At 39.1% G+C, this 16,287-nt stretch overlaps 1 protein-coding gene across 5 annotated transcripts in view; it reads right to left on the minus strand.

The window, feature by feature from the left end:
• Positions 1-16,287, minus strand: part of PSD3 (pleckstrin and Sec7 domain containing 3) — a 572,156-nt gene that overhangs the window by 208,234 nt on the left and 347,635 nt on the right. For all 5 annotated transcript variants that reach the window (XM_037042118.1, XM_037042117.1, XM_037042121.1 and 2 more), the window contains one exon: positions 3,369-3,458. In XM_037042118.1, the coding sequence (XP_036898013.1) occupies positions 3,369-3,458 (90 nt within the window). The remainder of the gene's footprint in view (positions 1-3,368; positions 3,459-16,287) is intronic.

Consider the following 16,287-nt stretch of genomic DNA (forward strand, 5'->3'; position numbering starts at 1 on the left):
TTGGCATATTCCATCGAATGAGCTACTGTCTTGATGTGGCAAGGTCATGGGGGGTACTTATGAGAAAGAGAGAATGTTAATGTCTATGGGTGGGAGATGAAATGGAATAATAACCTAAATAAAAGTCAAAACAACTCTCATACTTCAGTTATACCGATACTTCAAAGGTCCTCACATGCCCCAGGAAGACTTCAGCTGCAAAGAACATGAATAATAACCCATCGGTGGTTGTCCTTGATATCCAACCTACCCCCTTTTCACTAAGATATCAATAGCTTATACTTTAAACAACTTGTGGGGGAAAATTCTCACTCTCATAAAGCACTCAAGGAAGCATCTCTTCAGGTCCTTTGAGTGAGAGGGGAAACTGGTGGAACTGCAAATTGAAAAAGGGCTCAACACATCCATCCCTTCAGTGTAGCCTATGGCAAAGTGAAAGCAAAATATTAACTCTAGTCTCCGAACTAAAGGTTTAAACAAGTTTCTCTTGAGAACTTGTTTCTGCTAGTTCTGTTGAGAACAAGCAGAATTTTCTCTGTACTTTCATTTTACTATGGAGTCATTGTTTATTTTAAGGGAGAAAGAGCCTTCCGTCTTTCTCAGTGGTTCGTGATCTCTGAGGACAGGAACCTACTTGGTTTCCAGTGTGTCCTCCAAATCACCGAGGAATCTAGTGGACTCCACCAAACATTATAGGACACAGAAAAACAATGAACATCAGACATGAGCTGAAATGTTACTTCCAATCCAAGGAAATCTAAAAGTAATAACATCAATATGTAACAATAAAAGCCTCAGTTCAATTTATGTAACAGTAAGTATTTTACCTCACTAATTAAACTCATGTACACATGTGGAAGTTTTTACGTTGGAGAGGGGGCACTGTAAGATTGTAAGATGATACCACTTTTATGGTATCTGTACACAAGTATGCATCTGTCTGTGTGGCATATGTATCGCGTTCTCCAAAATTCAGATTAATAATCCGCCCAATAATTAATTTCAGTGAGAAGGGAGGGGAGGGAGGGGGGAAGGGGGGGAGAGAGAGAGAGAGACACACGTAAGGGAGAGGAGAAACACAGAGAAACAGGGAGAGAGGGAGGAAAGGAGGAGGGGGAGAAGGAGGGGAGGGAAGGGAAGGGAAAAGGAAGAGCCATAGAAGAGTGAAATAAAACAAAAATGGTTTGGAGAAAACCTTTTCTTGCTGAAATCTGCAGTAAAATCCAGATTCCTACCGAAATGAAAAACTCATGTTGGGATGGTGACTGGCTGAGCTTTGCTGTGACAGAAAATCAATACTTGATTTGATAATTTCCGTGCTAAATACCACGGTCACTTTTCGGTGCCATTTCACTGTCATATTCCCACAGTAAATAAAAAGTAGTATAATGCGTATTTTCTCCCCCGAGATGTGTGACCATGATCTCAACTGTGCAACTGCAACAAATCACCCCACGAGGTCTCGGCAGAGTAACTGGAGCCACCGTGTTTACTCGAGGTGAGTGGCAGCCCCCGGACTGGAAGCTAACTACTTTGGCTCCAGGCAGCCCCACCCAACGCGTTCCAACGTTGCCCAATGATTTACTCCCAGTCACACTCGCTACTGTAAGTTCACCACTGAAATGTAAACGCTTCGCCATGAAAAATGCTCCTGTCATTTTCTTTTCCGATAACTGGGTAAAAGCCTCACAAATCCTCTCCTAAAAGACTCCATTATTGTCCACGCACACACAGCTAGACTGAAAACAGACTTGTTAACCTGTATCGACAGGACAGCTCCAAGGGATATACAGAACATATTTAACACGTCACAGTCCAAGACCTTTTATTGCCCATTCCCATTTGGAACTGCAGCCTCACAAAGGGCAGCGTTTGCTCTATAAAGAAACAACTGAACACTGTACTTGAACAAACGTTAAATAAAATTCGATAATTTGAGAAAAAAAAAGAAACAACTGAAAAGACATTTCCTTAACAGATCAGTGGTTGCCAGTGGCAGGGGGTGGGGGAGTGGGCGAAAGGGGCACAGGGCGTCAAAATCACAAACTCCCAGTCATCGGGATGTGAGGGGCAGCGAGGTGAGCACAGTAAATAGTGCCGTGGCTACTGAGAGAGTCTATCTCAAAAGTTCTCACCAGAGGAAAAAAAATTCTGTCACTATGCACGGTGACAGATGTTTAACTAGACTTACTGTGACTACTGCACAATATATAGCAAGTCATTATGTCACACACCTGAGACAAGTATAGTGGTCTGTCAATTATACCTCACTAAAATTATTTTCAAATTATAGAACTATACAATTACAAAAATTATGTAATAAAATTATATAATTATACCTTATATAGTGAGCTGAAGCTATTTTTCTTCCTTTTTTTATAATGCAATTTTTCAACAAGCTGCAATTAATGTCAGAAAGACTAACAATCTCATTGTACCCTATTTTAACAACTTCTTTCATTTTCCACAGTATATATATCTTTCCAAATTTTGCAGAATTCTATTCTACGTATTTTTTATAGTTTAAAAGTCACATAAAACATAATATAGGGCTTATCTTTTAGCTGGTATATTTGCACATTATGAATGATTCAAATGTCATCTTTTTTAGCAAATTCATTCAAAGGAACTGATTTCAAAAGAAATCTACACATGTACAAAGGTTTTCAAAAGAAGGCTAGAAACAAACAGAACTCTCTAAAATTCACATTCTCAACATACACATCTTATCCTAAACTTATAAAAGAGTCACATTCATTATCAATCACTATTTTGTACTTGATCACACACACCTCATTTATGCCACTGTAGAATGTTATGAGTTTCAAGCTATTTCTTTGAAAACAACCTGATGATAAGAAAAATCATGCTGACGGTTACCAATAAAAAAGTCAAGTGCAAACAATTCGGGCATTCTACAATTACTCAGACTTAATTTATTCTATTTTTCAGGGACAACCTGAGTGGCTGTGACTAGAGACTGAATATAGTCTGAACTGCTTCCAGTGCCAGTCTGCAAATGCTTTCTTGTTTCCATAGTGAATTCCCCACCTTTGTGACCACTCTGGAGTTCTGACAGTCCGCCTACAAATGAACAAAAACTGCCCACCAGCCATTTGTATGAGCAATGACTCCAGACCCACTCGTTATCTCTGCATTAGTCATCATCGTGTGGACTTTCAGGAGCAGCGAACTGAAGGGCACTGTGTGGTCTGATGTGTCAAAGACAAGGCCCAACCAAACGCCGACAACAGAACCAGAAGCAGAAAACCAAACATGCTCCCAAGCCTGCCTATTTTAGGTAGGAATATACGCAGAAGAAAATAGAAACATAAGTGTATTTTAGAAACCAGTATTTCAGTGCTTACTTTCAGTAGATCCTTGGGGAAATCACCACCCTCATTAACACCTTGGAGGTTTGCAATGAACTCCTGGCAGGTCATCTTCTTTCCAATATTCTGGAATAGAGACAAATAATACATCCTAATGATACATATGGAATTAAGATTAATTCTCAAAAAATTGCTTTGGTTTTTCAGAACCATGAATGCACACATACCCCAATATGTGTATGTATACTACACACACACCTACAGTGTAAGTTTATATGCATAAGAAAAACAGATAGTTTTTATACTTTAAAAATTGTCATTAAAATGAATAGCAAAATTCTGCCAAACCTTTAGTTTAACCCTAAGGAAAAAATCCATGCTACATTTATATAAATAATATATAATTTAGTTTTTAATGAAAAACATAGATAAAAATGACATTTCTGGGTGGAACTCTGATAGCTATTTATTTGCCTTTTTAATTGTATTTCCTACATATTGTCAAGAAGTGTGAAGGATCTGAGATTTTTAGCCTCTCACAAGCTCACGAGTGCAAGCAGACTCCTGGGTCAGAGGCTTGGGAATTTACAACAACAGGAGTAGCATTCTCTTGCTCCAGGGTAACTTGAGGGGGGCCTGCAGACAGCCGCACCTGCAGTGGGGTGACATACAGGGAAGGGTCCCTGAGCTCTGGGAACCTGGATCTTTGGAATGGGCAGAAAGCACGTCTACCCCTTGGCTTAAAGGGAGAAACCAGCCCTTATCTTCCAAAGCTAAACACAAACTTATCCACCGGCTCTGGAGTCACTGTATCCTCCACAGCTACTCAACTACAAACATAATCTTGAAAAAATAGACCAGAGCAAAGGCAACCAAGGTTTCTGTGCACAAAATGAAAAGAAAAGCAAGAACCTCATGGAGAATTGTCTGTAAACACATATTTAAGGATCAACAACAAAACCCACATTAATAAACAAAATGTAGTACTGTCTGGTGTAGCTCAGTTGATTGAGTGTGGGCTGTGAACCAAAGGGTCGCCGGTTCAATTCCCAGTCTAGGGTACATGCCTGGGTTGCGGGCCAGGTCCCCAGTGGGGGGGCCACGTGAGAGGCAACCATACATTGATGTTTCTCTCCCTTCCTCTCTCTCTTAAAAATATAAATAAAATCTTTAAAAATAATAAACAAAATGTAATTAGAAAGTATAAACTATAAAAAGAGAAAAGATACAAATACGCTGACTGAGAAAACTAATAAAAGCAGTTCACAGAGCATCAGGCCCTACACCAGCTCCAGTCAGCTAGCAAAGCTGCCAGGGGCGGAAGGTCTGAGGCTCTGTCTGGACAGCAAGAGGGGGCACAGAGGGGGACGAGGAGTACAAACAGGCATGGCTCTCTGCGAAGTGTGGTCCAAGGGAACCTGAGGGCACCAACATTAGAGCATCCCAGCACATGACACGCATACAAATAAAGTGCATGCGAGGCAAGGCTATTTTATTCACAAAAGGCTCAGGGTAGTGTAGAGGAATAGTTCTCAACTAGGCAGCACATTCCTGAAGATGAAAGGCATGAAAAGGAATGCAAAGCCATGGATGGTTTAATGGGAATATGCATACTTAACTTAACTTTATAAACACACATATCTGCCTGAGAACAGACATACTTATGTGTCTTTTTGAATAAAAATTATATATTCTTTATTTCCTTATTTATATTTTTTAGGTTTTTTTTAATTGTTCAGGTACAGTTGTCTCCATTTTCTCACTACTACTTTTCCCCCCACCCCATGCATCCCCACCTCCCACCCTGAATCCTCCCAGCCTTTGGCTTTGTCCACAGGTCCTTCACACAAGTTCCTTGACTACCCTTCCCCTTCTTTCCCCGTTATCCCCCTCCCCTCCCCTCTGGTTATTGTCAGTTTTTTCTTTATTTCAATGTCTCTGGTTATATTTTGCTTGCTTGCTTGCTTGTTTTGTTGATTAAGTTCTACATATAGGTGAGATCATTCCAACCATGCTATTGGGAAGGTTAGGAGCTTCTTTCTTTTTGCAGTGCAGGATTCCATTCTGTAAACGTACCAGTTTTTTGATCCACTCATTTGCTGATGGGCACTTAGGTTGCTTCCAGCACTTGGCTATTGTAAATTGTGCTGCTACGAACATTGGGGTGCATAGGTTCTTTTGAATTCAGGATTCTTAGGGTATAATCCCAGGAGTGGAACTGCCAGGTCAAAAGGCAGTTCCATTTTTAGTTTTTTGAGGGAATTCCATACTGTTTTCCAGTGGCTGCACCAGTCTGCATTCCCACCAACAGTGCACTAGGGTCCCCTTTCTCCACATCCTCTCCAACACTTGTTGTTTGTTGATTTATTAATGGTGGCCATTCTCACCAGTGTGAACTGGTATCTCATTGTGGTTTTAATTTGCATCTCTCTAATGGCTAGTGATGCTGAGCACCCTTTCATATGTCTATGGGCCTTTGTGTGTCTTAAAAGCAATTGCTTTCCACTTCCTCTCTCACAATAGCCCTTCTAATTTATAAAATGAAACAGTTCATCCATACCATACAATCTAATTAATTACAGTCAAGGTCCAAAATAACTGTAGTTTAAAAACCTTGTATCTTTCGTCAGCAGGAAGGACACAGCCAGACTTCACATGAAAGATGGATGAATGTTTTAACAATGTGGACTGGCTTTGCCAATTAACTTATTTGGCAGGTATTTCCCATTATTTGAATAGCTAAATATGCCATTCTAAATTCTCATGAAAATTCATTTAAAGCCCAAAAAGAAACTTTAATGAAAAAGACTGTTTCACAATATTATATTAAAGACATTCTCAATTTTTCCAGTCTTTATCAAGTGTATCAGATCAAATTAGGTGTTTCATGGTGCTATTCTAGGTCATTTGCTTTTCAACATGAATTTCAGGATGGGTGTGTCAATGTGGTTTTTGTGTGTTGGGGGGTGTGCAGCTGGGATTTGGACAATGAATGTGATGAATTAGAAGACCACGTTGGAGAACATGCCACTCTAACACTGTGTTCTAGTCCAGGACCATGGGTTACCTTTCCACTCATTTCCTTCAATAATGTTTTGTAGTTTTCAATGTTAATGACTTGACCTTCTGTATTTTTTGGACCATAAGATGCACCAAGGTTTTAGAGGAGGAAAATAGGAAAAAAATTTTGAAGCAAAAGATGTGGTGAAATATTTAATAACATATATAATATTTCACCAATGTAAATGTAAACAGAACTCAACAGCAGCATTAACCATTATTCCTCCCAAATTGGGAAAGGGGGAGCACATCTTATAGTCGGAAAAATATGGTAATTTGTTAAACTCATTCTTAAGTAGCTTGGTATTTCTGATGCTCTTATAAATGAAATTAATTTCATTTTTATACTGTCCACTGTTAGTACAAGAATACAATTGATCTTGTATGTTGAATTCTATATACTTGCTGAATTTGCTTTTTAGATTCTAGTAGTTTTTTTTTAATTCCTTAGGGTTTTCCATTTACAAAATCAGGCCTTCTGCAAACAGAAATCATTTTACTTATTCCTTTCTGATCTTGATAAGTTTTCTTGCTTTTTCTTTTCTAATTACCCCGGCTAAAATCTTCAATAATGATATAAAAGTAGCAAGAGCGGACACGTTTGTCTTGTTCCTAATCTAGGGAACAGTTGTCTATTTATCACCATCAAGTACTACATGTTAGCTCTGAGTTTTTCATAAATGCTCATTTTCAGATTAAGGAAGTTCCTTCTTATTCCTAGCTTATTTTTTCTTTTTAAATCATAAAATGGCACTGAATTTTGGAAAATGCTCTACTTATGTTTACTAGGATAATCACATAGCTTTTTTTATTCCATTAACATAGTATATTAGGTTGATTTTCATCTGTTGAACCAATCTTGCACTCCTTAAATAAATCCCAAATGGTTATAATGTATAATCTTTTAGATATGTTGCTGTATTAGGTACGTAACTTAAACTTTGTGTCTCCATTCATAAGGGATGTTAGTTTTGTGATGGCTTTGTCTGGTTTTGTAATCAAGGTAATATAGTCCTCAAAGAATGTTTTTTGAAGTATTTCCTCTACCTTTTCTTCTGAATATTTTGAGAAGGATTTATACTAAAACTTCTTCAAACGTTGGATAGAATTCACAATTAGTAAAAGTGAAGCCTTCTGGTCTTGGGCCTTTCTTTGTGAGTTTTTTAAAATTACTAACTCAATCACTTTATTTGTTATAGGTCTATTCAGAATTTCCACAGGGGTTGGCAAAAGTAGGTTTACAGCTGTAACACAAATAAACAATATGATACTTAATAAACAATACGAGAATAAACTGTTTAGTGTACTCACAACTGTAAGCCTACTTTTGCCTACCCTGTATTTCTTCTTGAGCTAGTTTTCATAGTTTCTATCTAAAAATTCGTCCATTTCACACAAGTGATTTAATTTGTTAACACACCATTGTGAATGGCATTCACTTGTAGTCTTTTTCATTTTTGTAAGGTAATAGTAAAGTGCTCTCTCTCATTACTAATGTTAGTAATTCAAACCTTTTTTTCATGAGCAGGCTTAGCTAGACATCTGTCAATGTTGTTGGCCTTTTCAAAGAATAAACTTTTGGGTTCATTAAAATGTTTGTTTTTCAATTTTTTAGTTCGTTCTGCTCTACTTTATTTCTTTCCTTTTGTTTTCTTTGGGTTTAGTTTGCTTCATTTTTGTATTTCATACTGAAAGGTTAGCATCGAGCTAACCTTTCAGTATGAGAAAAGTAGAATGTTAAGATATTCTTTTATAATACAGGCATTATCAGCAACAAATCTGCCACTTAGCACTGCTTTAGCTGCATCTTATACATTTTATGTTGTGGTTTTGTTTTCATTTACCTCAAAGCATTACTTAATTTTCTTTGTGAATTTCATCTTTGACCCCTAGGTGATTTAGAAATGTGTTTATTTCCACTAACTCTGTTCTGCTAATGGTTTCTAATTTCATTTCATTTTGATCAGTGAATATATGTGGCATACTTTCACACCTTTGCAATTTGCTATGACTTGTTTTTTGTCCTGTCCTGGAGAGTACTCCATTTGTACTTGAAAAGAGCACACACTGTTACTGGCTGGTGTGTGCTACAGAAGTCTGTCCAATTGAGCTGATTTATAGTGCTAGTCACACCTACTACTACTTTGTCGATATCCCGGTAGTTATTCTAAACATAACTGGAAGTGAGCTACTGAAGCCTCAAACTACTATTGTTGAATTGTCTATTTCTCCCTTCAACTCACAAAAGCTCTGACTGTGGGCTCCGGTGGATGCCGGGCTTCTGCTTGCATAGCTACTGTGACTGTGCGACTGTGCGGCTATCCGGTTTCAGCATCACTGCGGGGCTGGAGGGGCATGGTGGGTAACAGCCCCACAGTGATGTTTAAATGCTCCCTGAATTTTTATATCACTTTCATCAGAGTAAAACTAAAATGAAGTAGTCTTTGGCATTAACAAACACTCCTTATGATGGCTGGATTGTTTTCTGCTGGTATACCAAACTGCATCAGTTATTATGAAATGTTATTATTCAGACTAATACTATTCAGTAAACAAGGCTAACTCTAACCATTGACTTTGCATTTCAATGATTTGTAAGTAAAACAGAGAAGCTCACACACTGTCAGGGTTCTGTTCATTCTCTGCCCCAAAAGATCCATGACTTGGGGGAAGTAGGCCTGCTTTGACTTAGACGCTGGCCTGCTGCCTGCCAAGGCAGCCCTTTCAGAGCACCTTCCTCTATTCTGAGTTTCTCCTGGCTAACCGAGTGAAGTGTGCAGGTTTACAAAGGCCTTTCTGTGCATGGAGAGCCACGGAGATCATCCCTTAAAGTCACTGCAGCATTTGTGCCCAGTTCTCAGATGCTCAATGAAAATGAGTCTCTGAATCACTACCTTTAAAATCAAACCTAAAAATGTAATACATACAATGGAAAACCTACAAGAAGTATTTTATATGAAATCGCAAAATACTAGTCAGGCCCAAGTCTTGAATATTTAGCCAAGCACGGTACCATCTTTAATGAGTGAAAATATTAATGAAAAAGTAAAACAAAACAAAAGAAAACAAAAAAACCTAGACTGGGAGTTTACATGCCCAGACAAATTTAAAACTATTCTCCAAAATAATTATATTGCCACTATCAAACATATTTGCAATAAAGAAAGAGCTGTTTTCTCCAAGTCTTTTCTTTAAAAATAGATTAAATGTCTTTTAGAGAGAAACTCTTTGATGAATTCATCATTTCTGAAAAACTGAACTCAGATGTTTTTAACATGTTCCCATTTTGAATGTCAAGGAAAAGGATCGTCCTCAACCACACCCTACCACGTTTGCGGAAGGAACAGAAGGCTTCATGGACTAAGAACCAGAGTCTGGAAAAGACCAGTTCTATAAATTTCTGTAATGACCAGATTGGAAATATTTTAGGTTTCACAGGCCACAAGGTCCCTGTTACAAGTATCAACACTGTCATTTCAGCATGAACGTGTAAACAGAGAGGTGTGGCTGGTTCCAATAGAACTTGACTTGCTTGACTTTGCCTGTGGGTCATACTTAACAGAGCCCTGGTCTAAAGGAAAACTGGGAGGAAGGGGCACTGTTCTGGAGGACCACATCGTGGGCACGCACATAGACGAGGCACCCTGATGTACTCTGTGCCTTGACCGCAGGTTTTTCCTTTGTTAAAGTCAGGGCACCTTTCCCCACCCCAGCAGATAGGCAGCTCCCAACCTTAGCAGTGATGATGAGAGCAAAGTGAGAGTCACCTAGAAATGATACAAGCTACCACCCAAAATCAGCCAGGGAGCCCAAGTCTCTGCTTTGAGCAGGCCTTCCCCGACAACTGGGGGAATGGAACCTTCTACAAAGCGGCAGTCAAACCTACCCTAACCTCAGTCCTATGGGAGACTGCTGATAGGCCAGCTGTCCAGTATTTACCAGGAAAGCAGGCCACAGCATCTATTCTGATCTGGAGGTTAAAGAATTAGACAAAATGATCCTAGAGTTTCTCATGTTTAATGGTATCAAGTCCAGAAGCTTTATGGAAAAGATGCTCTGGGAGAAACTAAAAGCTCTCATGATCCATTAGTAAAATCTGGCTCCTTTGATCCTGGGATATTAAAAACACAGCAGGCATTCTCTCCTACGTGACAATGCCACCTCCTCCAACATGTTACGGTGAAAAGGCACTCTACGGATCTGGTAATTAAGTTCTGAAGCTCTGCTGAAGCTCCAATTTTTCTTTTGGAGGTTTCCCTAACAAGCTAAGTAGTGTTAGGCTGCCCTCAGGTGTCCACATTTTTATATACAGAATTAGCAGGTAAAGCAGGATGCTTGTAAATTTCCAAACCGGAAGCTATAGCTGTTATATTCATAGTACTCTTTCGTAGACCCCAATCAGAGCTGATGTAAGTTAAAATTGCAACCTCTGGGGACACCTGAAATATTACTGGGAGTTTTCCTGCCACTTGAATAACACATTGCCATTGAAAAAAGAACCAGAACTGGTATCAAGAAAAATATGGTAACTGAAAATAGTACTGTGATACAGTGGTCCTCAAAGTATGGTTCAGGGATCCTGTTCAGGGTGTCCATGAGGTCAAGCTTATTCTTATAAAGACATTTCTCTCTCTCTCGCACACAAGTTAAGTGAGGTTTTCTAGGGGCTACATAACCTAGGCTATATTGTAAGACAAAATGCAGAAGCAGAAAATCTAAATAAAAGAGATTTGCAAAAAATTTTAAATGGCAACTTCACTAAACTTTTTGTCCTTATAATTATTGTTCGCAAAAATGTTATTCACTTAATGAATTTATTAAATGCTATTTTATAATATTAAGTTATTAATTTAATAAGTATTTTAAAATCTTATCTATTTTAGTTTCTGATATGATAAATATTTTAAAGATATTAAACAAAGCTTTTTGGGGTCCTCAAAAAATTTTAAGAGTGGAAAGGGATGCTGGTATCATGACGTTTGAAAGCACAGTGGCAGCAGATTCGATCACTGTGTCATAGACAGTATTTCCTGTAAAACTGGGGAAGATAAAGGAAAAGACACCAGCCTCATTGTCAAATTACAGACTGAAGAAACTCTACTTACCGTATTTTTGGACTGTAAGACGCATACCCCCTCCCTCCAATTTGGGAGTAATAATGGTTGTTAATGCTGCTATTGAGTTCTGTTTACATATACATTGGTAAAATATTATGTTATCTATGTTATTAAATACTATCACATTTTTACTTCAAATTTTTTTCCTATTTTCCTTCTCTAAAACGTAGGTGCATCTTATGGTCTGAAAATATGGTGTTTTTTCATTGAATTTATTGGGGTGATTTTGGTTAATAAAATTATACAGACTTTAGCCCTGGCTGGTGTAGCTCAGTGGATTGAGTGCAGACCTGCGAACCAGACGATCGTGGTTTGATTCCCAGTCAGGGCACCTGCCTGGGTTGCAGGCCAGTTCCCAGCAGGGGACTCATGAGAAGCAACCATACATTGATATTTCTCTCCTTCTCTCCTTCCTTTCCCCTCTAAAGATAAATAAATAAAAAAAATAAAATTATACAGATTTTAGGTATACGATTCTACAATACCTCATCTATACATTATATTGTGTTTACCACCTTAAGTCAAATCACCACTTATCCTGCTTTATCTTCTATCTTCCCCCAACTCCTTTCCCTCTGGCAACTACCATATATTGTCTGGGTCCATGAGCCTTTTTTTTTTCTTTGCTTGATCCCTTCACCCTTCTCACTCAGGCCCCAGATACCTCCCCTCAGAAAGCTGTCAGTCTTGCTCTCGGTATCATAAGTCTGTCTCCACTTTGTTAGTCTATTTTGTCCACACCCAAGTGGAACTGTCTTTTTCTGACTGGCTTACTTTGCTTAGCATAATGTTCTCCAGGTCCGTCCCCACTGGTGCAAATGGTTAAGATTTCCTTCTTTTTTATGGCTCAGTAGCATTCCATTGAGTAAATGCACCACAGCTTTTTTATCCACTTACCTGCTGATGGGCACTTGGTCTGCTTTCAAATCTTGGCCATTATAAATAATGCTGCAGTGAGCATAGAGGAGCATATATTATTTCAAATTAATTTCAGGTTTCTTTGGATAAATTCCCATAAATGGAATTGCTGGGTCATAAGGCAGTTCCACTTTTAATTTCTGAAGTAACTCCATGCTGCTTTCCACAGTGGCTACACTGATCTGCATTCCCACCAACGTTGCAAAAGGGTTCTCTTTTCTCCATATCCTCGCCAGCACTTGTTTGTTGATTTACTGATGCTAGTTGTTCAGACATGAGCAAGATGATATCTCATTGTGGTTTTAATTTCCACTTCTCTGATGATTAGTGACAATGAGCATCTTTTCATACATCTATCTGGCTCTCTGAATGTCCTCTTTGGAGAACTGTCTATTCAGATTCCTGTTTAAAAGCATTTCGCAGTGATGGTCAGGTTCTTAGCTTCTTAGATTCTTAACTGAATCTTTTTGGGTGTTGAGTTTTTTTAAGTTTCTTATATATTTTGGATACAAACCCTTATCAGATGTATCATGATTATGTTCTCCCATTCAGTGAGGTTGTCTTTTCATTTTGTTGAAAGATTCCTTTGCTGTGCAAAAACTTTCTATTTTGATGTAGACATATTTTTCTTTTGTTTACTTTGCTTGAGGTGATATTTCAGAAAAAATATTTCTATGAGAAATATCTGAGATTTTACTGCCTATGTGTTTGAGTCAACATGTAAGTCTTTAATACATTTTGAACTAAACTCTACTTGTAACTTGATTGCTTTAGAAGAACAGGCATTAAATTAAGCAATGGTACTAGAGGTGAAAGGTTTCGATCACCTTCTTCATCCTCCCTCCCTCCCTCCCCAAAACGTCTGAAGAATGAAAGGAGAGCAAAACGGACCTAATAGAGTTTCACCTACTTTCCTTTATCTCCTCCTTCTAACTAGCTGTGCACATGCAAAGTATTTGTAATGGTCAGAAGGAGATGGGGCGTACTGACCGAATAATGTATAAATGAGATATTCCTAATGAGCACCACTGACTCAGCTGATAAAAGCTATCAGTGTTGTATTTTCCATCCCATATAAACCTATTCTAAGAAAAGCATAACTACCAAAAAAAAGTAAAAAAAGAAAGAGCTAGAGAGAGAAGGGAGAGGGAGGTACATGGGGAGGGAGGAATGAAGGGAGAAAGGCTTTCACCAGTGCGTGAGGAATCATGCTTAAATAAAGATTCCCATTTTAAATCGAGGTAGTTATCAATCTGATAGTGTATTATAAAGCTCATTTTTAAATTGAATAATTTGAAACCATCACATTTTTCAATAAAAGCATTTTCACAGTGATGGTTAGATTCCCAGGCTATCCCATAAATGCTCGTTCTGGTGACAGAAATAGTAACAGCGAACTGAACCCCATGCTGCCCTTAGCAACTCAGATCTAGATCTGATGCGTCCATAAACTTTCAGTGTCTGTGAGAAGCTCCAAGGGCTGAGTGCCTGGAGGGAGTCCCTCCAGCTGGGGAGTCCCAGTCAGGTGAGAAGAAAGAGTTGGCCCCGAGGAGGTGGAAAAGAGGACTCCAAGAGAAGAACCAGCGCTGACCCAATGGAAATTAAGACCAAGGCTGGAATCGCAACAGGGTAAAGCCCAGAGAGAAAAAGAAATGACCCCCAGGGCCGGCTTTAATGGCAGAGGTGACAAGGAGGTGGGACAGCCCAGACAGGAGGCCCCCCCCCCCCAGAGAAGAGAGCCCTGCAGGAGGCGGGGGGGGGGGGGGCGGGCAGCAGGCAAAATGCAGTTGGGGCAGCTGCCAGTTACAACAATGATAATCACAGATACAGAGATTTCCTGAGCATATTAATTATTCATCAACCTCATGGAGGTCTGAAGTACCTCCATAGTTCTACCTTTTGAGGGTGGAACTATGAAATATGAAAAGAGAATGAAAATTATTTAATAACGGTTCTTCTAACACTTGTTTTCCACTTCTGATAATAAACCAGATATTTCACCCATTACTTAAAATTCTAGGCTCCTAGAGAGACAACCTAAGATAAAAAACTCACAATTATCAAAGCAGTTTACAGATTTGAAATAATGATTTCCTATGACCTATCTCAAACTGAACTATGCACATCTTTTAACATTGTTCTGTTACAAAACCTACAAAAAAGTCATTCCTTGACTCCTTGCTCCCCCTGCCACAAGAATGAGGTACTAGCCCTGGTTGTACCACTTATCCAACCCATAACCCAACCCACAAAAAGTGCCAGTAGGGTCCTGCCTCCTACATTAAATTCAGAACACTGAGTTTAGTAAACACAGAACGTTCTGCCTCACTGAGCATCCCTGAGACAAAGCTTCTGCAGGACCCCGGACTGAGGCAGGGAGAGCCGCCACTCCAGGAAAACCACACTCCCTTACACCCATTAAACAGCGGGGTTGGCTCCTGCCAATATGGAAAAGCAGAGTCTCTGGGTAGAAGAGCTACTGAAAGTCCCAAGCCACGATATTAAAGGGTAGATTTTGTCACAAATCTTGATTAAAAACAACGTCCTGGCTACTGCCTCCGACCATGGCCTGACCTTGAGCAGCCAGCCACTGTCTTGTGGGCATCTCTCGACTTTCAGTTGTGAAACTGGCCAACTGACTATGCCCCTGTCTACCCCACTCTTCAGTGCGACCCGGTTCTGTCTCCAAAACTTCCTCCCACCTCCCCTGTGAGAAATTCCCGCCCGCTGGCCCGACCTGCGGCCTGTCTTCAGCCTCTGCAGTGATCCTGCAGGGAAGGCTGGAGCGAAGGACAGAGAGCTAGCTGTAGGCAAGAGTGAGCCTGTCTGAGGATTAATCCAGAAAAGGGTAGGTTCAAATTTATTCTAACGTGACAGATTCTTCTGTTTATATCATTTCTAATAAAATACAAAAAAGATTTTTAACTCTTTCCTTGCTAACAATTCAAACAAAATTCAATATAACTTAGTTTTATTGTAGCAAGAGAAAAACAAACTCTAGAGTTACTTCGAATAGAAATTTATCTGTGTGTGCAAGCTTAATTTACATATATATTTCATGATGAAGAAGCACTTTAAAAATAAGAGATTACTTAACAAATTAGGCATGTGGCCACGATTACAAAATATTTATGAAAATAAACCACTTGCAGACAAGTAAAGGCAAGTCAAGACCATTGCTAAGATGATGATAAATCATTCATATTTCTCAAAAATAGGTACTGAAGGAAATTGCCATTCTTAGTTCCAATGAAATAATTATAACAGCTGAATGAATTTCTCCCCAAAATGTTGTATACACTTCAGACTGATTGGTTTTTTCCTAGCCTTCTTAGTGAGGTTTAACTTGTTCCAACGTATAATGAAAACCACTCTGCAGTGTTTTCCCCCCACAGCGCCTCAGTCACCTATCATTCCTTCAGTTAAACTTGACCACGGAGGTCAGCCTAGCCAACGCTACCAGAAATGAGATTTGAATTCCATGAACAAGACTCATTCATTTCTGATCCTTACCCAAAGAGCAGAGAACTGGGAATGGAGGAGACACGCTCTAAGTATTTGTTTAATGAGAGAATAAATTAGAAAAAGAAAGATACAAAGGCATTCACCATGTAATGCTATTAGATTTATTAGTATACATTCCATCATTTTATTAGTGAGAAAATTAGTAGGAAGAACAAATGGCTGATACTAAGGCTTCATTCCTTCCAGTAAATGAAACCCATGTGAAAGATTCACAAAGAACAGCCCAAAGAAGTCAATCTCCCCAGTTATGTCTTCCCCGCTGAAAGCATGAGGACTGTCTCAGCACTTCTAAGAAAGGCCATGCTGGTGTGTCCCTATGATGACATGATGTACGG

Source organism: Sturnira hondurensis, unplaced genomic scaffold, assembly GCF_014824575.4.
Source record: "Sturnira hondurensis isolate 20B ecotype Veracruz unplaced genomic scaffold, ASM1482457v3 Scaffold0003681, whole genome shotgun sequence".
NCBI lineage: Eukaryota > Metazoa > Chordata > Mammalia > Chiroptera > Phyllostomidae > Sturnira > Sturnira hondurensis.